The sequence below is a fragment of the Oratosquilla oratoria genome, chromosome 23 (genome assembly GCF_046742065.1).
Source record: "Oratosquilla oratoria isolate Oo_2021 chromosome 23, ASM4674206v1, whole genome shotgun sequence".
Classification (NCBI taxonomy): domain Eukaryota; kingdom Metazoa; phylum Arthropoda; class Malacostraca; order Stomatopoda; family Squillidae; genus Oratosquilla; species Oratosquilla oratoria.
The window spans coordinates 30,676,980-30,704,340 of NC_134799.1; the positions used below are offsets into that span (position 1 = coordinate 30,676,980).

The 27,361-nt window shown below is 43.3% G+C and overlaps 1 protein-coding gene across 2 annotated transcripts in view; it reads right to left on the reverse strand.

Annotated features, from left to right (window-relative positions):
• Positions 1-27,361, reverse strand: part of RanBP3 (ran-binding protein 3) — a gene marked incomplete in the record, with an annotated part of 80,147 nt that overhangs the window by 27,883 nt on the left and 24,903 nt on the right. For both annotated transcript variants that reach the window (XM_076206898.1, XM_076206897.1), the window contains 1 exon segment: positions 1,242-1,256. In XM_076206898.1, coding sequence (XP_076063013.1) covers positions 1,242-1,256 — 15 coding nt within the window.

Below are 27,361 nucleotides of genomic sequence, written 5' to 3' on the forward strand. Positions count from 1 at the left end.
GTGTGTGTGTGTGTGTGTGTGTGTGTGTGTGTGTGTGTGTGTGTGTGTGTGTGTGTGTGTGTGTGTGTGTGTGTGTGTGTGTGGCGTGGTTAATGTGGCGTGTGATGTGGTGTGTGTGTGTGTGTGTGTGTGTGTGTGTGTGTGTGTGTGTGTGTGTGTGTGTGTGTGTGTGTGTGTGTGTGTGTGTGTGTGTGTGTGTGTGTGTGTGGTGTGTGTGGGGGGGGCGTGGTTAATGTGGCGTGTGGCGTGGTTCATGCCGTGTGTGATGTGGTATGATGTGGTATGGTGTGAGTGTGGCGTGGTTAATGTGGAGTGTGGTGTGGTGTGTCAATGATTTATGTGGCGTGTGATGTGCTGTGGGGTGTTCTGTACAAGTCGGGTATGCTTGTATACTTACAGACGCTTTCCGTCAACTACGCACTGACAACAATCAATAATTTCAAGTCTGGCAAGCTTGAATCATCCCTGAGCCAATCCTAATTATTTCATCCTGATAAAGGCGGACCCTGACCAGAATAATGAATTTATGAAAATAAATAAATGAGTAGACAGGTCTGCTTCGGGCATACAATCAACTGGCGTTTGTAAAACAATACATACATTATTAAACAAATATTGAATAAATAAAAGACCCATGCACATAACAGAACCAATGGAGGTTTACACCGAACTAACAATCTGACAACTGACATTTTGATTTCCAAACAGTTTCCTTAAACATCCTCCTCCCTTACCGGACATCCACACACGGGCACAAGACAAAAATACAAATTACACATTGTGTCCGTCTGTCTGTCTGTCTGTCTGCCCCTCCACTCTCCCCCGACCTTTCCACCCCTCTCTCTCTTTCTCTTTCTCTTACACACACGCACCCCACAAACGCTGCTCCTTTCCTGTATATAACCTTTAGGTACATACATACATACATATACCAAGGCTTTTTTCCCCTTACCAGGGGGGGTTGCCAAAAAGGACAAGGCACAAAAACATTCCCACCCATTTCATCCCCGAAAACACTCCACACCCCTCCACCCTCCCTCCCATCTTAGCACATATATATACACACACAATAAGCAAAATTTTAAACAGTACGTCAGTGAAATATCCTAGTTTTTAAATAACGTTTAGTACTTAATTACGTGCATGACAAACTAATGTACAATCTATGCAACTGAGTTATAAAAAGAACATTACATTCTACATGTAAGAAACAATACCAATAAAGCCTGACGTATACACACCATCGTTCTGCTAGCCTGAAAAGGAAAAGAAAAACATTAATATCTTATATCATGCCAGAAATTAATAAAACACAATAAAGACTAATATGTTCTGTTTTGTCATAAAACCAATATCTGAAAAACTTATAGAATCTGCACAAATAAATACAACTCATTTCTATCACTCTCATCCACTTCCTCCTCCACACCCACTCCATTAGCACAACAAACGTTAATGCCATCGCTATCAATAACATATATGGAGTAAGCGGCACTCCACGGAGGACACTATTTTTTCCTTCTTTCTTCTTGTTATCAACCGAAATATCGCTTTGGCAAACTAAACAGACGTCGTGATGTATCCGCCACTCGCCTGCTTTAACAGACAAGTCTTCCCTTTATCAAAATCCACATAGAACACCCCAGCCATGCAGGGACTAAAATGTCACAAACGCGGGACCCTCAACTAGACCATGACACTTAAAACGTCTCCTGACACCTGAATGGACAGCACGTGTCAGATCCTTCTCAAGGCTCATAAACATACGTCATATTCCAAAGTACCGCGTAAGGATTCCCTACGTAAGCATTAATTCCACGTGCGGCCACCACCATCACCACCCACGGCGTCGGTGCCGGCGCTCGACGGGTCACAAACTTTCCACTTCTGCCAGAAATCGTGCGAAGGGAAACAATGGGTGGGAGTGGGTGCGTGTCTTGGTTGGCCCCCTTTATAAGGGGAAAGAGGCCCTTGATTTATAGATGATAAAATAGGACTCGTGCACATTCTGTCCATCGCCAAGCCAAATACTCTTGTTTCACCATGCCCCTTAACCATACTGCTTCTGATGCCTCACACGATTCTTGGCAGTTGGACAACATTATGTTTACATCTTCGTTTTTAACTCATCTCTTCATCAGCGACAACTGCGTTGTTACCTCTTCCCCTAAAAAAGTGTAATTTCCCCAAAGTCTTAACAAAACCTATTTCAGACGATCCTGGACCTATTCCTCCCCCTGTACTCTGATTTACTTACGCCTTCCATTAGATTTACAGTATTTATTTTTTTATTCGTTTCTTTATTTTCTGGAAGCGGAGGTCTTGCAGCATTGAGACTCCAAGGTGAAGACCAACCCGAGTCAATTAAGTGGTTTTATACTGTCCACCGCCAAGTGATTTTATTCAACTGTGAGGAAAATCCACTCTTCAAACGGCGGGTACGACGTCAGAGAGAGAGAGAGAGAGAGAGAGAGAGAGAGAGAGAGAGAGAGAGAGAGAGAGAGAGAGAGAGAGAGAGAGAGAGAGAGAGAGAGAGAGAGAGAGAGAGAGAGAGAGAGAGAGAGAGAGAGAGAGAGAGAGAGAGAGAGAGAGAGAGAGAGAGAGAATTTGTTTCCGCACATGACTTGCCTCTTTCCAAACACTTCCTCGACCCAAATACAAACATGAAAATAAACTAATCTAATACTTTGGAAAACATTTACAGTTTAATTAGAAATACAATAGATGTTCAAATGAAACAAATATGACCATACACATATTTCATAAATCTAAATGACTACTACTCACCGTAGCTTTCAGCCGAGCTAATATTTCGCAGTCCCCCCTTACTGCTCTCGTGCTTTTAAGTGATACGAGTTTCAAACTCAATAATTCAAATATAAAACTCGTATAGGCTCTCTCACACACAATTATAACACACAAATACTATTAACATACACAAATGACACACACAAAACGCGCACTCGTACTTGTGTATTTTATCTATTTACTTATTTATTATTACTTTTTTAAGATCCATTCTGGGAAAATGATTCTGTACATGCTTGCTTTTGAAGCCATGCATTTCCATGCCGTCACTTGTGTTACGTAGCCACCAACACATATACGGCTGTGGCAAACCCCACGGGGTCCTAATTCACCGTTATGGAACGAAGGGAGCAGTGAGGAATACCAACGGTAACACTGGCATTCTTTTTTATATCCTTACGGTTTTTTTTTTTTTTTTTTTTTTATCACTGTAGAAAACGTACGTGCACACACGCTCGCGCGCGCACGCACGCACGCACACACACATATATACATATATATATATATATATATATATAATATTATATTTATATACATACACATATACTTGTGTGTATATATATATATATATATATATATATATATAAAATGTGTGTGTATATTGGTGCATACACAAGGAACGTGGATATAAAAGATACAGGTCTTTAGAGTTTATTCCTAACTGGTTTTGCCTTGAGCTTCTTACAAAGCCGAGGGCGAAACCGGTTAGAACTAAACTCGAGCTAGTACGCGAGTCATCTTTATCCAACTTATTCAACCTGTCACAATCTCTCACACCCACACCCACAAACACACACAAGGGGTACTGACTCAATGTCTTGTTTAATTAATGATTTACATACATCCCCAAGGTGCAATTCACTTATCATTCTATTATGACCGACGACCAATGCCCATTAAAAAATATATATATGATCACGTTGAACTTCTACTATCCATCCGTTTTGCTACCCTCCTTTAATCCCACCCGAGACGAGACTTGTTTGGTGTAATACTGACCCCAACGATAAAAGCGATGTTTATTGCTGAAAAATATACGCTTATACATACAGTATATACACACATACACACGCACGCACAGACACACACACACATATATATACATACATGTATACACATACTTTCGTATGCATACATCAAGGTCTTTTTTAATCCCTTTATGTTTTACTTAGCCTAGAGGCGCCCCCGAAGATCAAAGAACTAAACTATACACACCCATGGAAATAATTGTGCAAACCACATATTTATCAAACAACAAGTGGTCATCTACATGGATTATATACTAATTTACAAATGGCCTGTCTTGAGCCGTAATAGAATCCACGAAACACAGACACCGGGAAGAGGTCCTTACACCTTTCAACACGGCGACGAACTGTCTATATTCTGTCAATTCGTGTCGACAGATCCCCGCCTCTCACCTCGTCATCGTATGAACTGAACCATCAGGCGTCAGGTATTAATCCTACACAATGTGTCCTCGGTACACGCCCTCTTCACTTAATTCTGCAGCAACGGTCACGAATAATTAATGTTTCCGTCACTGAAAACGGTTATAATAAATGAATGTACATTAAAATGTATATTTTCTGGGCGGAAGTTGGGGATGGGTTTGACAGACAAGCTGCACATTATATTTATCTATACATACATACACAAACATTTAACCATCCCAGCTATCGTTGGGATCGATCCAGGGACCGACGTAGTGCCAGTCGACCATTCTACCTTTAACACTACTAAGGGTACAAAAGAACTTCAACCTGATGTTCACTAATATCCAGGAATCAAGGTAGACCGCTAACTGCCTCAAATCCTTCTTACGAAATTCCCGACCCAACCCGTAGTGAACAGTAGAGTTGGACAGCTATCTTTATTCATTTTGCCATTGCAACTAACTTAAATTACTTTTGTGCCCTAAGTATCATTATCGGTAGAGCGGTCGACTGGCATTACGTCGGTTCCCAGATCGATCCCAGAGACAGCCGGGATGACTATTTGTAAGATTTCACTGTTACGAGTGAAGCGAATAAAGGTTTCGGTCCAACTCTACGGTTCACTGCGGGTTGGGTCGGGAGTTTCGTAAGAAGGATTATAAGGCAGTTAGCAGTCTACCTTAACTCCTGGATATTAGTAACGTTATCGGTAGAACGGTCGACTGGCACTAAGTCGGTCCCTGGATCGATCCCAACGACAGACGGGTTGTTTATTTGCAAGATTCCACTGTTACGAGTGATTTACTCATATATATATATATATATATATATATATATATATATATATATATATATATATATATATATATATATATATATATATATGTGTGTGTGTGTGTGTGTGTGTGTGTGTGTGTGTGTGTGTGTGTGTGTGTGTGTGTGTGTGTGTGTGTGTGTGTGTGTGCGTGTGTGTGTGCGTGTGTGTGTGTATAATGAACACTGGTGTAGTGGTCAGTGCCTTGGGCTCATATGCTGTGGCATGAAATTTTTCAATACTACAACCTTAACCATGGGGATGCTATGTGGCGTGCGTGTGTGTGTGTGTGTGTGTGTGTGTGTAAAATTGTAATAACATTACCCAATGATTGGATTCAAGATATGAACTACCATCCAAGAGGGTAACAGCTGTCGATCACGAGTCCAGCACGTGGTCCAAGATCAAAGTGAACCCCACACACAAATAGAATATATAAAAATAACTGCTGGCCCGGCCTTGGGTCCTGCCGAGATCGTCCTCATTTCTCGAATTTATGTTAGTTTGGGTAGTTTAGGTCAGGACAGGACAGTCATATCATACTGGCTGGAGTTTAACAGAACGCCATAAGTCGACATTACCCTCTCATGCAGCAATACGGTCGCCTTAATCTACAATACTTTTTTATCTCAAGTATATTGGAAAAAGTGAGACGTCTGGCGATTTTATCAAACGCGTAACCGACGGACCCCAGACTAGACGGAGTTTTCATCGAGCAATGTACCATCCTCCCTGAATAAGCTCTCCTGTCAAAAACCATCTCCACCACGCTCAAGTGAACTTGCCAACGCCATGGCTTTACCTGCACGATCATACATACAAACCCAGGCTGCTAACCTATCGCCAGACTACTCTATTCGATTGCACAAATCCCCTTCGACCACAACCGGTCTAAATCTATTTCAATGACTCCATTCCGTATACTGTACAGTGATGGGTTAATATGGGGCAATCCTTTATTGTAGACACCACCAAACTATTTCATCCACGTGAGACCCACTCATCAGCACTGGGGTTTCCCACAGCAGTTATGCACTCACACCCAAATGCCTTTGAAATCGAAGTTTCCCTTCAAACCAAAATACTCTGCGGCAAGCCCGGCCTCCCGCGACGTATACCCAGGCGGCGAGAGCAACATTTTTCAATTTGTGCGTGCGTACGTGCGCGGGCGCGCGCGTGTGTGTGTGATTTACATGGTCTTGGCTCACGTGTTGGAATCGTGATCGACAGTTATTACCATCCCGAATGAGAGCTCAGAGTTCATATATGTCCGATCTCTGGGTACTGCTGTGACCTTACACTAACACACCCAACTTCTTGCCCACGAAAGTTGCAGTGCCGACTCGCTGTGCAGCGATGCTGAAATATTTCACCTCTGACGGGAATCGAACTCGGACCGCTGGATTTGCGGTTACGATTGGTACCACTATGCCGCCGAGCCGTGTATGAGGTGGGGGGGGTGCATGTGTGCAGTGTGATGATGCATGTGTGTGGTGTGGTGCATGAACGTGGTGCGGTGCATGCATGAGGTGTGGTGCATGAGGTGTGGTGCATGTATGTGATGTGGTGCATGTATGTGATGTGGCGCATTTGTGTGATGTGGTGCATGTGTGTGATGTGGTGTGGTGCATGCACCCACGCGTGTGCTCACACACGTACGAGCAAGTCGGCGAGGAAGCTCTAAACCAGCCCACACCAATATTCAATGAATCAATCCCATCAAGGAAATAGCTGGGCCACTTACGTTCCGGGTGGTTCCTCTCCTATTATTCTCCTCCTGTCATGCATCATCAGACATAAACAAAACACTTCTTCACGTAAAATATATACACCCTAAGCAGCACTCCTTGCAATACTATGCACTGTACCAATGTCTCGACTTTGTTGTGGAAACCGCCTCACGGCTTCGTTCAGCTTGAACTTAGACCCAGATCTCATTCGGCTTAAATGAATAAAATCAATCGGCCGCTCCTAAAATAAAACTTACAAAATATAAATGGAAACACACACACACACACACACACACACACACACACACACACACACACACAAACACACACTATAAAAGCGAGGTTTATTGATGAAAAATATAGATGCAGACAGTATATATGTACATATATATATATATATATATATATATATATATATATATATATACAAACCTATTTATATTTGCTTGCATCTTCATATGCAGTATCCATGCATAGGCAGCCCCCCTTCTAAAACAAGACTTACAAAATATAACTGGGACAGACACACAAACAATAAAAACGTTTATATATATATATATATATATATATATATATATATATATATATATATATATATATATATATATACAAAACCTAAATTTATTTGCTTGCATCTTCATTTACAGTATTCATGCATAGGTGGCCCCCTCCCACATACGTACACACTAGCATCCTTTCTTTTCGCATACACAAACTCATAAAAATTCTGGACACCGTTCACCCTCCAAACATATACACGTTCTCTCACACCCGCATTATTTCTTCCTCTTACACATACATTCAGGAAACACACGGACGGACGGACGGACGCACGCGCACACACGTCGTACTGGCGATTACCGGTAGGAATGTAATAATTTAATCTGACTCTAATCACCAGATAATCCCTCTCGGTAGCACAAGGCCTATACGAATGATAAAGAGATGGACGAAGCAAAAAGAAATACACTTGCATTCGACACAAGGTCTGATTGCATTTGGGATTGGTCTTGTTTACCATAGTCTCAGGTCCTAAGGACACTCACTCTACGTGAGTCACAGGGTCAAAATTCTATGCATATATTGTGCTCGACTTTTCAGACTTTGTTTATCTTGTTTCTATTCTGGCTGCCGCCGTGCGATTGTATTCACAGATAGGGACGCCTATTTCGGGGTTAACCCATCTCCATTACCACTGATCAGTTTTCAGAAGTTCATCTTTATTCTGGATTAAATTCATTCTTCCCCCAGACAAACAGTTAAGAGGGCAAGTAGGAGGGCATATACACGCACGCAAGCATACACTATATTATATATATATATATATATATATATATATATATATATATATATATATATATATATCCACACATACACAATCCCAGGCGGCACGCTGGCACATAACCACAAATAACACTATCTGTACACTCACACTCCTGGTAATAAACGAAAAAAAAATAGATAAAATTGAAAACACATAGAAATAAAAGGAAATGAAGCACACAATGCAAAGAAGAAGATGCAAATATACACAAGAGGCGAACTTCTCTCGTTAGATTCAAAGGCTCAGAACAAGGAGAGAAATGTTCAGAGATAAGCCAAAGAATTGGGACGAGAACGACGCCATCTCCGCACATCGTAGTTGGTAAATTCAAGACGAACATACACAAACACACATGCGAACACGACAACACTTACATGCAGACATACACGTACGCTCGCAGACACAAAACATACAAACACACACATTAACCATCTTAACCTACATAATTCAAAACAACCCAAGACAAGAGAATCAGCCTTCAGATCCTAAACAACTAAACAAGCCTATTATCCTGTATCCATAATTGGTCATCCGGGCATTCTCCATCTTGTGAATACGACACATAGACGCATAGGTCGCTCTGTACACCTATCCATTTAGGCATGCGCTTACCACCTATCTCCCACTTCCAATGATTGGTACAGAATCCTGTACATGTCGACAGAAACACACACACACACGCGCGCGCGCGAGCCATCTCATTTTTTTTTCTAAATTTCACCAGAGCCATTTTTCTAATTACCAGAGCCATTTTTGATACTTCCAGAGCCATGCTTTTGCAGGTTCGATTTCCTTCAAACTATTGGAAGGCTAACTCATTACTCATGTGCATGAATATATATATATATATATATATATATATATATATATATATATATATATACATATATATATATATATATATATATATATATATTTTTTTTTTTAACAAATCAACCTTTAATTTTGGGGGGAGGGGGGATGGGTGAAAGTGATCGGCAGACACAGCGCCTCTGTTTCCACTGGCAGTGGTTGGGGGTGGAAATGTACGACAAGCCTTGCAATACACCGTTAGAGTACCATCGGGGCGACCCACTTCAAGCCAATCTAGGTTCCACGACCGTATAGTAGATTCATGGTTTACTGCTTTTAGTTTTCCTTGGCCCTTGCCCGTAGAGTTTGAATTAGGCTTTGCTGGTCCAGATGTGGTTCCTGCCGTCAAAACACTCTCCCTCGATTCTGAAAAGACTGAATCTGAGGGCAAACCATCTTCACTCACCTGCACTCGCTTCACTAGAAATCGCTCCATGATGTACGATCATCGAAAGTTTGGCATGGACGTGACGTACAAACGTAGACCTAGCTACCGTAAACCTAAGCTAGCTAACGAATAATTTTTTATTTTTGTATTTTTTATTCTCCCTCCAAAGATCCATATTTATGAACTAAATATATCATTATCAAATGTTCATATTTATACTTAAATTTATTTACTTTCAATTACTAACCAAACATTTGATTCTATTTTGTTTTCTAATAAATACGCGAACGAGGTTATAAATGGGATTTCAGTTTCCCTCCTAGGCCTCGAGCGAGTTTGCATATGTACAGTGTACGTATGCATGCGGTGATGTGGTATTGGGTATGGTGCATTGTACATGTAGTCAGCGCGTTGATTGGGCAGCTAGCTGCATGCAACCAATGAACTTCCCTGCATACAGGTACCATGCAATTCGCAACTAGCGACATTATGTAGCACGATAGTCGTGTAGAGTCTAGTCAACATGTACTATAGTATACGCGCGCATGCAGCTGATACGAAGCTAGGCTAGGTAAGCCATTGAACTCTAGCAGCTATACCGCGTAAACATACGTACGTACATCAACAAATTAAAGTTGATTGATGCGTTGCGTTTATGATATCGATTGATAATGCAATGATTGATCACGGGTAAGTTGTGTTTGCTCTGATCCTTTCATCAATGGTGATGGGATTCAGGGATTGCCAAATAATGGATAATGCATGAAAAACGTTGAATCTTGCCGCGGGAGCGATTTTTTTGTGGGGGGATCGCTCCCGCTATTGGATTTGCGAGAGCGACATTGGAACTTTCCCGAGCGAAATCGCTCGTCGCTCCCGTGTATTTTTTTTCGCTGACACACACACACATACACGGCTTGATTCATGGCGCAATGGTAGATTTCCTGGCTACCACTACGGCGGTCCGGGTTCGAATCCCGCCCAGAACTAAAATAATTTCAGTATTGCTGCGCTGTGGGTCGTTACTTCAACTCTCGTGGGTGGAAAGTTGGGTGTGTGTGTGCGTGTAAGGTCACAGCATTACCTATAGATCGGTCATATATAAGCTGAGCTCTCTTTCGGGAAGGAAATAGTTGACGATCACGAGTCCAACACGTGATCCAAGACCATGGTGACTCACACGAAATATACTACTAATACCATATATATATATATATATATATATATATATATATTATATATATATATATATATATATATATATATACCGGTACACACACACACACACACACAAACCTGTTTTACAGGTTTATAAATAGTAAATTGAGACACAAGTTAGTAACCGCCGAGCTAATATTCAGTGGTGAGGTCTTGGAGGAGGTCCCAGGTCAAGCAGAAATAATTATTTGATTTGATTTGATAAATTTAAGCAGAAATAATTTTTTTTTTTTTTTTTTTTTTTTTTTTTTTTTTTTTTTTTTTTTTTTTTTCCCTTAAGGATGGCGAGGGGAGCAAGAATTCGGGTTAGGAGGATATAAATGTAGAAGGGAGTGAAGTTCTCGACTTTTGGGATCACTGGATGCGACAAAAGCTTCAGGACCCGATGGGTTATCAAAGTGGAACAACCGGAGGACAAGATTCACAATCTTATTGTATGTTCGTTAAAAGAAGGCATAGTGCCGATTGACTGGAAGAGGGTTAATGTTGTGCCAATTCAAAAAGGAGAAACCACTAAACTATTGCCCGGTATCACTGACCAGCACGATCATGAAATTATGTGAAAGGGTTTAGGAAGACTGACGGACCAAAGATCTTGAAGGTCATGTTTGTCGAACCATTTAAGATTTTACCTTAGAGTGATTGATGCGCTTCAAGAGAGAAAGGGTTGGGTAGACTGTGTGTACCTAGACCTAGAGAAGGCTTTTGATAAAATACCTCACAGTCGACTAATGTGGTAACTGGAACATATTGGAGAACTTAAGAGGCAAAATACTAGAATGGATGAAACATTTTTTAAGGAAATATGCACGAGAATATTGGTAAAGGATAAGATGTCAAGATGGAGAGCAGTAACGAACGCAGTTCCACAAGGTTCAGTGCTTGCACCAACATGTTTTTTGTCTATTGACATGATGGAAGGTACAAGCTATGTTAACATGTTTGCTGAAAACGAGGTGGCCTTCAGGCTATTGCAAAAATATCTTGGCACGATTTTTTGCATGGAGCCAAGAATAGAAAATGAATTTCAATACCAAAAAATGCAAAACAATGGAAATGGGCAATGGCTACTAAAGACCATTCTTAAACTATTCCTTCAGAAGTAAGCCCATTACAAAAGGAAAATAGGAGAAAGATTTGGGAGTGTTGATAAAAGACAACCTGTCACAAGACAGATATATCTGCAGCATTAAGAGGGGCATACGGACTGCTACAGAAGATTTAAGTGGTTTTCAGTATATGGATGATGATGAAAAATTCATGTAAACCTTGATCCGTCCAAGACTGGAATATGCGTCAGTGGTATGGTCCCCACACAGAGTGAAAGATATAAGCAAGACCGAGAGAATACAAAGGACAGCAATCAGTGGTCCCCAGACTAGCAGATAAACCATACGAGTAAAGACTAAACGCATTGGGTCTGCCAACTTCTAAAAATCGAAGAAAAAGTGGCAACATGATTACAGTATTCATGTCACCAAAAGGAATAGATTACACTGACAGAAGAGACCTCTTGATTTAGAATTGGAGGGCTTTAAGAGGTCAGTCATGAGAACAAATGAAGGAAGACTACATTTTTCATTAAGATGCATAAATACTTTGAATGGCTTAGGAGATATAGCCCAAACTATAGAAACACATGAATTCAAATCTAAATGTGATAATCAGAAATCAAGATATAGATTAAGTTTGAACAGTACGTGAATTTGAGGCAAGGAGTGATCAATTGGAGAGTAGCAGACGGGATCCAACGAGCGTTCCTCCTTTCCTGTATATTACAAGTTGATAAAAAAAAAGAAATATACTACTACTACTACTACTACACATACACACACCTACAGACCACGAGCGAGTGTGAACGCATCGACCGGTGCCTCACACCCGTCTCCGTCCACTCCTACTCTCGTACCCTGCCCGACTTCTGATTGGCCGATTCTTCGCCTTACATCTTATCTTTTCTTCTCTTGTCTAGTCCTCTCTTCTCCTTCCTCTCGTCCCCACGGGTCCTCCCCCTTCCATCTTCCCTTCCCCTTTCCTTCCTTCTCCTACTCTTTGCACGTCCTTGCTGGACATGTACGTCCTGTTCCACCTCTGACTGCTACGAGTATGTCCCAACCTCACTCCGCCTCCGCCAGGGACGGACAAGAGAAACAACACATGCAAGGGCACCGGAACCATGAGGTAAATTAATCAAGGTTGTGTGTGTAGCGGGGGGGTTGAGGGACAACAAAAGAAACAGGAGGAGGAAGGTGAAGAGAAAGTGGAAGGGGAAAGAGTGGGGAGAAAGAAGAGGAGGAGGTACAGGTGTAGAAGAAAGATGAGGAAGTGGAGAGGTAGAGAAGGATAAAAGGGGAGGTGGGGGGAAGGTGAGGAAGAGACAGGGGAAGTAGAGGAAGAAGGAGAGGTGAAGGAGTAAAAGGAAGATGAGAAGGGGAGGAAGTGTGGTAGCAAGAGGGAGGAGTACGAGGAGGAGGAACAAGGAAGACAGGGAATACAAAGAAAAAATAGATGGAAAAGGAAGAGGAAGAGACTTGAGGAGGAAGAGGAGGAAGGCGAAGGAAGAGAAGGGGGGAGAAAAGGAGGAAAGGAGGAAAAACGAGAAGATGAAGAACAAGGGAGAGGAAGAAAAAGAAAACGGAGAGGGAGAGGAAGTGGAGAAAGAGGTGAATGAGGAGAATAGGAGGAATGAGAAGGGAGAAGAGGAGGAAGAGCAGTAGGCGGAGAAGGAAGAAGAGTGGACAAAGAAGGAAGAGGAGTGGGCTATGGGCGAAGATAAAGAGAAGTAAGCGATGGAGGACAATGAAGAAACGGAAGAAGAAGAAGAAGAAGAAGAAGAAGAAGAAGAAGACGACGAAGAAGAAGAAGAAGAAGAAGAAGAAGAAGAAGAAGAAGAAGAAGAAGAAGAAGAAGAAGAAAAAGAAGAAGAAGAAGAAGAAGAAGAGAAGAAGAAGAAGAAGAAGAAGAAGAAGAAGAAGAAGAAGAAGAAGAAGAAGAAGAAGAAGAAGAAGAAGAAGAAGACGAAGAAGAAGAAGACGAAGAAGAAGAAGAAGAAGAAGAAGAAGAAGAAGAAGAAGAAGAAGAAGAAGAAGAAGAAGAAGAAGAAGAAGAAGAAGAAGAAGGAAGAAGAAGAAGAAGAAGAAGAAGAAGAAGAAGAAGAAGAAGAAGAAGAAGAAGAAGAAGAAGAAGAAGAAGAAGAAGAAGAAGAAGAAGAAGAAGAAGAAGAAGAAGAAGAAGAAGAAGAAGAGCGGAAGGCTTGGCTTCCCTCTTTGACGGCCCACTCCTTCCTACCTGGCTCTTCGCTTCTGATTCACTGCTCAACTTCCCCCGGTTCCTGTTCGCCCTCCCGGCTTCCCTGGCTCCACCCTCAGCGTCTGTGTCCTTATTCTTCAAGACTTCCACTTCCTTACACATTCCCCCCAGACCTCCCAGGGCATCCCTTCATCCAATACCCATTAGCATTCCACTCCTTTCTTTTTCCTCTTCCTTCCCCTTCCCTTTTCCTCACATTTTCCTCTTCCCCTTTTTCTTTTCGTCTCTTCCCCTTCCTCATTGCTCCCTTCTCTTATCTTCCTTTACCAATTCATCCCCAACTTTCCACTTAAAACACTGAACCTGGTGGCATGTCCTATCATCATTTTAACTAATGCTAAGGTATTCATTCCACCAAAGAAAGATTTGTCACTGACAAGAATCCTGATCAACAAAGACCTCCTTTTCCTCCCCAGAGGGTCTTCAGGCTACCGTGTGGATGAACGATGTTTACGAACAAATCCTTCTGGTGTCAAAGAACTCGAACATGTACGACTCAAAAGACGCACGGTTCCTGAAGCTCCCTGGAGGACAACAGGCAGTGTTGTACTTAAAAATGGAAGCTTCTGTACTGTGTACTCAAAGTTGTGGAAACAGGCTTGAATCGTTTCTTTTCGTCGTCACAGAGCTTCATTCCCGTCCCATACTCCCCCCTGAACACAACTCCCCACTCCCCCATTAACACAACTCCTCCCTCTCCTCTCCCTCCTATGCTCCCTAATCCCAACTGCCTCTTCTCTTCAACCCACCACTACCTTGATGCTCTCCCAACATACCTACAACCACCACATACGCCCACTTTATGACAACCTTTTTGCAATCCTAACCCTCAAATGACCACCACCACAACCACTACCACCACCACAACTACCAACAGTATCACCACTACCACCAGTATCACCACCACAACTACCAACAGTATCACCACTACCACCAGTATCACCACCACAACGACCACCAGTATCACCAATCACCATCACAACGACCACTAATATACCAACACCGCCGCCGCCACCACTACCATAAGTTCTAATAAAGTCCAACTCCACTCCCGTCCACCTTACCATTGTGTTGTTGCTACCATCCCCCTAGTCCCCTCCATCCACCTCCTGCCTCAGCACATCCTACACACGTGAAGGCCTGTGCGAACGAACAAAAGAGCACACTTTGGTAGGAGGCTGGGTCATATACGTACAACGCGACACACACACACACACACACACGCACACACGACTCGTGGCGCAGTGGTAGTTACCGGCTGCCACTACGGCGGTCCGGGTTCGAATCCCGCCCAGGGCTGATATAATTTCAGTGTTCGCTGCGTTGCGGGTCGTTACTTCAACTTTCGTGGGTGGGGAGTCGTGTGTGTGTGTGTGTGTGTGTGTGTGTGTGTGTGTGTGTGTGTGTGTGTGTGTGTGTGTGTGTGTGTGTGTGTGTGCGCGCGCGTGTAAGGTCACAGCATTACCCATAGATCGGTCATATATGAGCTCTGAGTTCTCTTCCGGGAGGGAAATAGGTGTCGATCACGAGTCCAACACGTGATCCAAGACCATGGTAAATCATACACACGCGCGCGCGTGCGCACGGTCATTAAGGAGCTACACGGATGTCATCATGCAAACGAAGCGCGCTGATCACACATCACTGTATAAGCTTTATTCATTAAAAAGGAAAAAATAAAACAATAAATCGTTGGGCACATCGCTGTGTCCAAAGATGCCACTTCCTCCTCAGCAATTCGTTTGCGGCCCAAGACTGTATTTTTTTCCCCTGGAATGAAATCTGGCCGAGGACGACATCAACATGCGAGGATCGAAGTATACAAAAACATATCCTTTAGTTCGATTGCATACGCATTGTCTGTCAAATGTCGTGTCAAACGGTCTTTGAGAATACTGGCATCCAAATAGCTAAGCTCTACTAACCTAAACCTACATCAAGTTTCCATTACTGTTAACATTATGTTACTTTAACTACTTGAAAATTATACAAAATCCCGAGGAAAGATTTTTATCCAGCAAATTTCGAAGAAAAGGAAAATTCCCACCAATACCATCTTGTTGGACACAGACACGAGTACTTTAAAAGCAAAGATAAACAATTTATAGTACCAATTTCTGCCCACTTCATAATTTTACTTTCGCAAACAGATCCGCAAGCTCGTGTAATCGTAAGAGTATGTACATACAACCACGCAGGCGCACACGCACACACGTACACACACACACACACATATATATATATATATATATATATACACACACACACACACACACACACACACACACACACACACACACACACACACACACACACACACAGACATGACAGAATTGAATAGACACCAAGAAAAATGCATTTCTGCTCTTATTTAATGCATTAATGTTATTCAAATTTACCTAATATGTTATATTTACCTAGATTTATGTTTCAGATTACATACAAGATTAATCAAGCATGCCACGAACCAAATTAGCAGTAGACCGATCTGAATTTCAGCAAGGCCGTATAGTGGGTCAACATGAAGGTGGACTTAGTCAACGCAAAATATCTGAAAACTGTCAAAACCCCTTTCTACTGTTAACAGAGTGATCGTACAATTCACCAGAGAGGGCAAGGGCACAAAACCTCGTTCAGGTCGTCCCAGGCCCTCGGAAAGAACCTTGCGTCTTGTCAAAAGAAATGTCCAAGAGGATCCACGTTACAAGGCCTCTGGCATAGCAGCACAACCTGATGTCAGCCCCAGAACAGCTGTCAGGTATCTCCACAAGCTGGGTTACTATGGCAGAGATGCAAGATGGAAACTACTCCTTCGTCCAGCCAATATCAAGCGCAGAAAGGATTGGGCTGTAGAGATGGTGGAGAGACCTGTGGCCTTTTGGAGCACTGTTATTTTCTCTGATGAGTCACGATTCGCATTATTTTCTGACAATGAAAGAGTGTGGGTCGGGAGACTCTGTAGTCAAGAGTTTGACCTCAAAAGACTGCAGCCAACAGTGAAACATGGGGGCACTTCAATAATGGTGTAGGGTGCAATTTGGAGTGATGGTCGATCAGATCTTGTGGAGTGTCAAGGAAACATCAATTCAGGCAAATATGTTTCTATATTAAAGGAAGGACTCATTCCAATATTCTCCAGTGGTAGAATGAGTAAAAACGTCTTCCTATTTATGGAAGATGGAGCTCCTTGTCACACTGCTCAAGCAATACAAAATTGGTTGAGCCAAAATGGGACCAGGAAACTTCCATGGCCAAGTCAGTTCCCGGATAGGAACCCAATTGAGCACCTCTGGGGCATATTAGACCGACAACTTCGCAAAAAACAGGAAGACATCTTCAAATCTCGAACTCTTTGGATTACTACGGGAAACGTGGCAAGGAATCCATCAAGATATTCGTGAACAAATCACTAGCATGCCTAGAAGGGTCCTTATATTGAAAAAAGCAAAGAGGATGTCAACCAAGTATTATTCACATTGTGACCATTTATAAGCACTTTAATTGTATCGATTGCTTGTTTAATAAATTAAACGATTTCTCTTGTGTCAATTCAATTCTGTCATGTCTGTATATATAAATATAAATATAAATATATATATATATATATATATGTACATATATACAAACGCACACATACACACACACATACGCATCTAACGAATGCAAACACGAATATTGTTCAGTTTCCTCATAGGAAATGAAAATAACAAAAATAAATTAAATAAAGTGAAAATTAAATAAAACAAAAATCAAAATCGACAAATAGATATATAAATAACACAGTATTTCCACTGCGCGTCCTGTTTCCTGGGACTAGTGATCTGCTTAAAAATAATAATAATAAAAAATAAATAAATAAATAAATAAATAAATCAGAAGTGGGCAAACGTTGCGCATCTCCCCCCCCCCCCTCTGCCATTCACACAGATCTTCCCCCACCCCCAATTCCACGCAAAGGAACACAATACGAGATGGAGAAAAAGAAAAGAGAAAAAAATAAATAAATAAATAATATAAAAAAAACAGTGGGGGAGGGGGATATGTTGGTCGGGAGAGAAAGGTACACAGGGTGGGTGGGGAAGGGACAAAATTGGGAGGGAAGGTAACGACGTCGAGGGAAAGAGGTGGTGATGGGAACGGAAACGAGCAACCTAACAGCACTGGCAGTGGCAGCCAGGATGCGTTTGTTGGGTGGGAGGGGCTTTTCCTATCTAAGTTCTCAAAATGTCATCATGAAGAACGAGTTGGAGCTTTCCTCAGTACACTAGGAAGGTCCACATATCCCTACTCTGCCCCTCACCCCATCCTCCCCACCTACGCCACTGGTCGCTGACGTGGCGGGCATACAGATGCGACGCAACAATTACCACAGCACAAGCATTCGCAAACGGGTTCGAGGGTGGCTTTTCAAGTGCAAAGGCTTGAGTAACGTCTCTGCGGCGAGGCTGTTGTTCAGCGGGCCCATGGCCCACATGCTACACGACTTGCATGACCAAAGCCTCCCAGGAAAGAAGTTTAGCCTCGCTACGGGTGGGTTTACTACCATTAATGGTTAATGGTACTGTCATGTTAATATATTTTGACCATTTGGTCATCCCGTATCTTGTTATTAAATGAATAAATAAACGAACAACAAAAAAATAAAGAAACGAACACCAAACAAATAAATAATCTTGAAATGGCGATAGACGCCCTTGACTATGATTCCTTGATCGTAAAACGACATAAAAGGGAAAAAAAAAATCGCGTCTCGAAAGGAACCTAAAGCTCAGGGTCTTGCCTCCTCGGCAGTGCGTTGTATGGAGGGCGTAAGTGGCCGTGCTGATGAATACTTCGTAAATCGTGTGTCTGAGAGCTTGAGCCGAGCCCGTTCCGCACGCCCGCACGCCCACGCAGGGCCGAGACGGGGCCGCCTTTTCTCGTCAGGACAAAAATCAAGCTCTTAGTCGCAGCCTCTAGTGCGCTAGTGGCGAATTCAGGACCGTGTTAATTAATCTCACAATGGCCTAGTTGTGGGTTCGAATCCCGCACTCCTTTCCGATTCCCAACAGTGACTGTCATTTACCTGCCCCAACAGTCCAAGAAGCGCAAAGGGCAACGGTGACGGCTTCGGCCGCAGCTACTCAGTGTTTCCTGACGTAGGCTCCTCATTTTCATCTTTACGTACTTCATAATACGATTATAATAAAGGTAATACTCTCGACTCCAAAAAAAGCTTAGTTCCGCCCACACGTTGGTGTCACTGAGCAAGCAGAACGGGGAAGGGTTCTCAACATTCCACCACATACTCGCCCAGAAGACCAGACCGGGGGTGGTGGGGGGAGGGGGGGAAGGAGGAAATGCCGTCTGGAACGTGAGGACCTGGACGAGTCGTCGAAGCTTTTTTTTTTTTTTTTTTCCTTTTTTACCTGTGCACTCGCCTCATTTCATTTCTAACCTCTTCGCTTCGGTGGCACCTTTAAATAGTTAATTCTGGCTAAAGCCACACTATTTCAATCTCCATGGAGGGAAGGGGCTCGCACCGTTCCGCAGGGAAATTAGGTTAGGCTTGGGTCAGAGTCGGGATTAAGGGAGTTTGTGATGGAGTTTGGGTGGGTATGCGTTAGGAGACAATTTAAGGCAAATGTGGGTAAAAGTAAGGTGATCAGAATGTACAAAGGGTGAGGATGGCAGTGGGTTGGAAGTAATTCTTAAAGAAGAGAAACGGGAAGTGGATGGCTTCGTACTTGGGATCGCATGTGGCAGGAAAGGGAGGAGTGGCAGTGGCAAGTGAATGTATTGGGGGATTAAAAAGTGTTAGAGAAACAGACATTTGGGAATGAACGCAAAGAGACTATATGAAGGGGTGATTGTGCCGACAGCACTGTATGGGGCAGAAACATGTAATTTAAAAGAGGCAGAGGAAAAGTTTAAATGTGTTTGAGATAAAATGTCAGAGAAGTATAGTAGGTGTTACAAGGTTGGATAGAGTGAGAAATGAGGAGGTGAGGAGGAGAGCGGGGGTGGAAAAGGAGATGGCAGATAGGGCTGATCAAAGAGTATTGAGATGGTTTGGACACATGGAAAGAATGAGTGAAAAAAGTATTAGTAAAACAGGTGTGAAGGGCAGAGCTGGATAAAGCGAACATGAGGGGACGACCGAGGATGAGATGGATGGATGGGGTGAAAAGGGCAGTGAACATGAGGGGAATGTCTGCTGAGCAAAGAAAGGAAAAGGCAGGGATGAGTGGAAAATGGATGTATATAGATGATACTATGATGCAAGGATGGGAGGGGTCATGTATGAAAAATATTTCGACGCAGCCCGAAGGGATTTCTCCCCGTCTTCTCTTTTTCTGAATGAGGTGACGGGAAAGGGAGGGGGGGGTTGCCAATTAAGTGAGGCGGCCTTGCTGTGGATGTGTTGTGTCTTGCTACACTGCTTCTGACCCAGGGCAGTGGGCGAGATATAGAGATGACCCATCATCCATGAGGAGCTAAGAGGAGAGGGAGGAAAGTGTGGTGGATGGGAGTGGAATAGGTGGAAGTGGGTACTTGCCTTTTGACTTGGCTACCTCCCTCATAAGGGGGAAAACCTTTGATATATAGAGACTACATTGACGTCACAATGAAGGGCTTCAGGGTTGGGATGTCCCAAGCGAAGACAACTTGCACCTTTTTGCTGCCACTGTCCAAGTTCCATTCTGGCTCCCGTCAGCAGACTTTATTCAATTGAAGGAAACCGCCTGTTCTCCCCCGAGGGTTACAATCCATATAAACTGACCCTCTGCATGCAAAGATCGACTTTCCCGGTTTTATTCTGGCTGTCACAGGCGATTTCATTCGAAAGGGGAGGACCTCAGGCAGTCGGGGATCCAGTGATGAACTGTGCATGATATGACAAATTGTGAGTGATATGACGACCTGTGCATGACGTGACAAATGAACGACCCAGGTTCGTTCACCAAGGGGCCCGTCCGTCCCCGCCTCCAACTGAATAGAACCGTCAGAATAAAATCACCTGGCGGTGGCCTAAATACGGTAAGAGGTCAAATACTGACCTCAAGGCATAAACTCGAAATGACCCATTTTTCTCTCATAATGTTGGATACATTCACCAGAAATCGAAGATATTCCTTTTTAGACAATGCCAAAGTCCTACAGTAATTACCAAGCGAGAGGGTCTATGGTTTTACTCACCATTGTGGTTTGAACCTAGAATGGGTGGGATGATCATTTTTCTAACTAGCCAATCTCGCACAGTCCCGACCATACTACAAGGTCATGCGCGCGATCGAAATAATGATAAATAAATAATAATAATAAATAATAATAATAATAAATCAGCCTTGTCTCCCGACTCCTGACTGAATAGAATCGGCGAAAGAGGGGGAGGGGTGTCAGTGCACCTTCTACCTCGAGTGACAACATAGGTGTAACGCAGATACCAACAACGACTGGCAACAAACTACAATGCTTCCGACACGACAAGCTTACGTCATTTGCAACCACAAAGACGACGACGACGACCACAAACAAAACCGCGTCTACCATCACCATCTCCTCCGTTCTCTTCGCCATCACCATCACCACCATCCGCACTCCCACCACCACTTCTTCCTATCACCACCACCCAAGATCCTTTAACTCCACCTCTCATCCGGAAGGATAACAACTGTCGATCACGAGTCAAACACGTGATCCAAGACCATGGTGTATCTCTCCCAATCCTCCACCACCACCTTCCTCCTCCTCCGCTTCTTCCTCCACCAGCTCCCTTGCCCTCAGGCAACACGAACCACGCATTCCACCTAAGGAGTTCGCACGAAACACATAATCATACCTACGAACCTCACACTCATCGCAGACTGCAAACCACACAGGTGACACCAGATCGTCCCCTTTAAGCAATATACAAATGTAACTTCCATTGCACAGTACTTCGTATTTTCTTAAAAGCAGCTATTTCAAAATAACAATCTTTGACACGTGTCATTCAAAACATATTATTGCAGCTGCATCTAAATTCAATTCCACTGCTGAGGGGGGAGTACCGTACATCTGAATAAAATGGTGTGGCGTTAGGCAGAATAAATATAGTACCTTTCGGTGTACGAAAGGGGCAAACTATAAAAATAAAATAAATATGGTATATGCAAACACGTTTGTCCATTTTTTTTCCACAACTGTAGTGAATTGGTCTCCTATTTTGCTCCATACTATGTTGACCCAGGTTCGAATCAAACGACTACTAGTGACTGCTGGCCTCCGAGCACATCCGACAAACATGACGACTAGTAAGGGACTCCTGGTGTATATTTCGCCAGTGGTTCTCTTCAACTAGATGCCCGCGCACGTTTGTAGCGAGACCAAATGCCGTGACGGCGCACAGCCACGCTCGCCCTTCTTTCATATGTGAGGAACGTATGTACGTACGTATGTATGGGAAAGTATGGAGAGCATTGAAGCCATATTGCCGTATTCATGACGCACGGCAGGTAAAACACGGCACCCAAGAACCGACTCTCTACTTCCCTTGCCTGTGTCGAAGTGGCGGAACGCTTTCCATAGCCGACCTGCGTTTCGGGGAACGCAAGTCTGCATTCATAACAACCATCTTCATTAAAAAAAAATAATGAATAAATAAATAAATAAAATATTTAAAATAATATAAACAAATGTTTGTCTATAACCCTGAGGCATACGAAGCGAAGATGGAAAACCAACAACTTAAAAACAAGCACACAAATAAAATAATAACCACTCACGTCCACCTAAGAGGCTATCAGCCTTGTGAGAATCAACACACAAAACAAACAAATTGCGGACCCATGACAACACACACGCCCCCAATATGGCCTCCAAGAGGCAGTTAGGTTGTAGCTTCTACGCGAATAAATGCTTGAGTATCCAACATTTCACTCCGAGTTCGTGAACGTGTAATAGGGTACAGTCACGATCAAGTATAATGGTTCCCGCAAACCTGGCGAAGCGTATTTAGATACAAGGCTTGAAGTTTGGCTAATAAGACCAAAATAATTATCTTACGTGCATGTGTATCTACCTCATTGTGTTATATATAATAGGAGCAACGTGCGCGCGCGTGTGTGTGTGCGCGTGTGTTTGAGGTGTGTGTGTGTGTGTGTGTGTGTGTGTGTGTGTGTGTGTGTGTGTGTGTGTGTGTGTGTGTGTGTGTGTGTGTGTGAGGTGTGTGTGTGAGGTGTGTGTGTGAGGTGTTTGTGAGGTATGTGTCTTTGTGAGGTGTGTGTGTGTGTGTGTGTGTGTGTGTGTGTGTGTGTGTGTGTGTGTGTGTGTGTGTTCACCTTGGTCTTTCACCTTTGGATCACGTGTTGGACTCGTGATCGACAGCTATTTCCCTCCCGGAAGAGAGCTCAGAGCTCGTATGACCGATCTATGGGTAATGCTATGACCTTTCACACACACACACACACACACACACACACACACACACACACACACACACACACACACACACACCCAACTCCCCGCCACGTGTGTGTGTGTGTGTGTGTGTGTGTGTGTGTGTGTGTGTGTGTGTGTGTGTGTGTGTGTGTGTGTGTGTGTGTGTGTGTGTGTGTGTGTGTGTGTGTGTGTGTGTGTGTGTGTGTGTCGCGCGCGCGCGTGTGTGTGCACGAGCGCGTACGCACGTGCCAACGTGACAAGTCCTTGCCAGCTTTGCAAACTCATAACCTATTTAATACGATTTACCGAAAAGCGTTCAGATCAAAAGGTTCACACGCCCAGCTAGGATGGCCACAGCAAACTTAGTCAACCGAAGGCCAAGGGTCTATTCCAACAATCCTATTTCCCTCGGCTGAATAAAATCGTGACATTAATAGAATGTTCAATACAACCATCAGACACGAACAAGATATAAGCAGCGTCACCACACCGAAGAGAATTTACAAGTATATTCGTTGAAATGTCCACAAACAATATTGGCACCCTCAAACTATCTTCACACTTATACAATTCCTTCAAAAATAATTGCCTGTATATAATCTAGAGTGTTTGCATACATGCATACATATGTACAAATATATGTAAAAACATTAACATCTTAACGCGCACACACACACACACACACACATGTATACACATTGGTGTTGCTGTCAGTGTCGAGAGCTCGCGACGACGTAGACCCATGATCGAGCCCCGTTAACAATAGTAGTCGTTACTGCCTTCGTGAGCACAGGGATTTTTTTTCCCACAGAATTTCCCAAACGAGCTCCGTGTTCTCATCAGCGGGAGCAATAGCCGTCGATCACGAGTCCAGCACGTGATCCTGGACCATGATGAATCACACACACACGCGTGCGTCTCTAGTGTTGAGGGCGCAAGAAGCGTTGCAAAACTGGGAACATTACCTCAGCTAAGCCTACTTTCACAAACTTGTACCTCAAGAAAACCAGTTTTCATGTATTTACCTTTAAATATAATACATTCTACATTACACAAGTATGCGCGAACACACACACGCACGCACGCACAATACTCAAACAGTTCCATCAACAGAAGTCGGAAACAGAGCCTCACGGGTAGAGATTTTATCCTATATATTACAATTTGGTAAGTACTCAATACTGCAGTCCCCCGTAGAAACCGAGGGGGGGGGGTGGTTTATACACTGATTAGCGCCTGCCCATTTCATCCATTCCTGTGTCACCTCTTGGATAATACAGTGGGTTGACTTCTTAATATAATGACGTACTCTCCAGGTCAACCTCACTCCGAATGACGTCAAGCCATTTTTTAACCGTCTGGGGAGGGCGTCAACAGGGGGATATTACGTCTACTTTCTTTGCGGAGTCGCACCCTACAACACTACCATGGCCACCACCAAACGATTCTATTCAGTTCTCGGGTCCGCCATCGTGGACACCAAGATCTAAATAACAATAGTTCATTTTGGACAAAATGCTAACGAGCTAACGATATACAATCTACCGGATGCTCTTTCAGTCGAGAGACCGATGCTAGTCGACATGACGTCATGACATTGGTTGTTGTCCTTTGTGAAATGACTTTGAGAGAAACTGGAGACAATTTACTCAAATTTCGTTGACATAAACATATCAAACATAAATCTAACTGTACAGACAGTCCCATAATTGCAAAGTGACAAATTTGTTTTCAAACTGGTAAGCCCTTCACTCCAACACACACACACACACACACACACACACACACATGACATTGGTTGTTGTCCTTTGTGAAATGACTTTGAGAGAAACTGGAGACAATTTACTCAAATTTCGTTGACATAAACATATCAAACATAAATCTAACTGTACAGACACTGTCCCATAATTGCAAAGTGACAAATTTGTTTTCAAACTGGTAAGCCCTTCACTCCAGCACACACACACACACACACACACACACACACACACACACACACATGACATTGGTTGTTGTCCTTTGTGAAATGACTTTGAGAGAAACTGGAGACAATTTACTCAAATTTCGTTGACATAAACATATCAAACATAAATCTAACTGTACAGACACTGTCCCATAATTGCAAAGTGACAAATTTGTTTTCAAACTGGTAAGCCCTTCACTCCAGCACACACACACACACACACACACACACACACACACACACACACACACACACACACACACACTCCATCCTAATTAAATTTCTCAAATCATACGTATCTCATCACCTTATATCACCGAAGGACATGCCCACACGCGCAAGCTTACATATTACAAACACGTGCGTCCACACGACTTGGTGGCGCGGTTGGTAAAGTCCCGACTGTCGCTACGGCGGTCCAGGTTCGAATCCTGTCCAGGGCTGAAAATAATTTCAGTATCGCTGCGCTTCGAGTCGTTACTCCAACTCTCGTGGGCGGGGAGTTGGGTGTGCGTGTAAGGTCAAAGCATTACCCATAGATCGGCCATACGAGTTCTCTTCCGGAAGGGAAATAGCTGTCATTCACGAGTCCAACACGTGTTCCAAAGACCAAGGTGGATCACATGTAAACGCGACGCACAAACATTTCACACATGCAAACCAGGGCTTCGATACTTACCCTCGTACTCAACGCGGCCCGACATCGACTGCGTCTCGAGGAAACCTGTCCTTTCATTTGACACACCGCAGTACCTAAACAGTTCGCCCACAGTCTCACAGTGGTCGTCGTTCCTTCCTTCCTGATGTAGCAACCGTGAGTAGTCCGGGCCCCGGCCCCGCCTCCCTGGCGCCACCAGAATATAAGCCCCGACAGGCGTGAACCGAGACGGACGTAGGTTAGCGAGAGCACGTAGGACAAGGCCTAACCCGAGTGCGTATTTCTTTTCCGTGATGAAGAGAAAGGTATTCCCGCATGCACCCCACAAAACAAATAAGCAGACGAACGAAAGTAGTACGTTTTCCGTAGACATATCCAATCAATTATAACATCACGAATTCTATCTTAAAAATAGTTCGTACGAATTTCCGTGAAATTTTACCTACGGTATCCTCAACAAACTTGAACCAAATTAAACTTCCGTAAACAAAAATATTTGCTGATCCGCCATCACGAAGAATGACCTCGCCCGATCTTTGAACTATGAGGTTCCTGGCGTCTACCCGAGGTCAAGGTAATTTAGTTGCAGTGCAAAGTACACGAGCGTGCTGGTGACACGAGGTCACGTGAAGCTACAGTGACACCTATTGTTAACGCTAGACTATTTCTTCTTTTCCCTGGCTTGGCAGAAATACGTGCGTTTGTTTGGTCACATCACTCGCAAAGTCCGCTAGCATTATATCCTTATCTAGTTGTGGGGATATTTGAAGCCCTAAAGGACTCTATGTTCACGATTTTTTTTTTCTGTGAAAATGAAGTTAACGTGGCATAAACAGATTTGTTTTGCTTGCATACCACCGAAGTCAAATGAGAACTGAAAGGCATATTACCATCAAATTAAAATCTATATTTGGGAGTGTTTCTGTATTTTTGTCTATTTCTTATCCATTTAAAACATTAAAAAGAAGTTAAATATTTTATTTGCGTATATGCTGAATAAACGATAGTTTCTTATACACCCCACTCATCTACCGCTACCGCTGGTACTAGATACCAGGAAAAAGGCAGAGAGCATCTGTAGCTGGTACAGCGTAAATGGCTGGCCAACCAAGCCGTATCGCTGGATCCAGCGATTTCAGAAGCTAGTGTGACCGTGAAGTGTGTATCGACTGCACGGAGGCAGGTAGGTAAGTGACCGCGTGCTGCCGACCTATCCTCATACGCCGCTCCTCATTGGCTCACGCCTCGCACGTGATTGGCTATATCACGCACCGTTTGAACCGGTAGATTTGTATAAATAACCTGTAATTTTGCTAATAAAACTTCCTGGTTCCAACCGCTGTCTTTACAAAACTTTACCGGTAGCCATGCTTCTACAGACCTAAGATTGACCCTTGTCAACACTGAACCCACACGGGTGGATCTATGCCACTATACTCTCAGACAAATACATACAAAT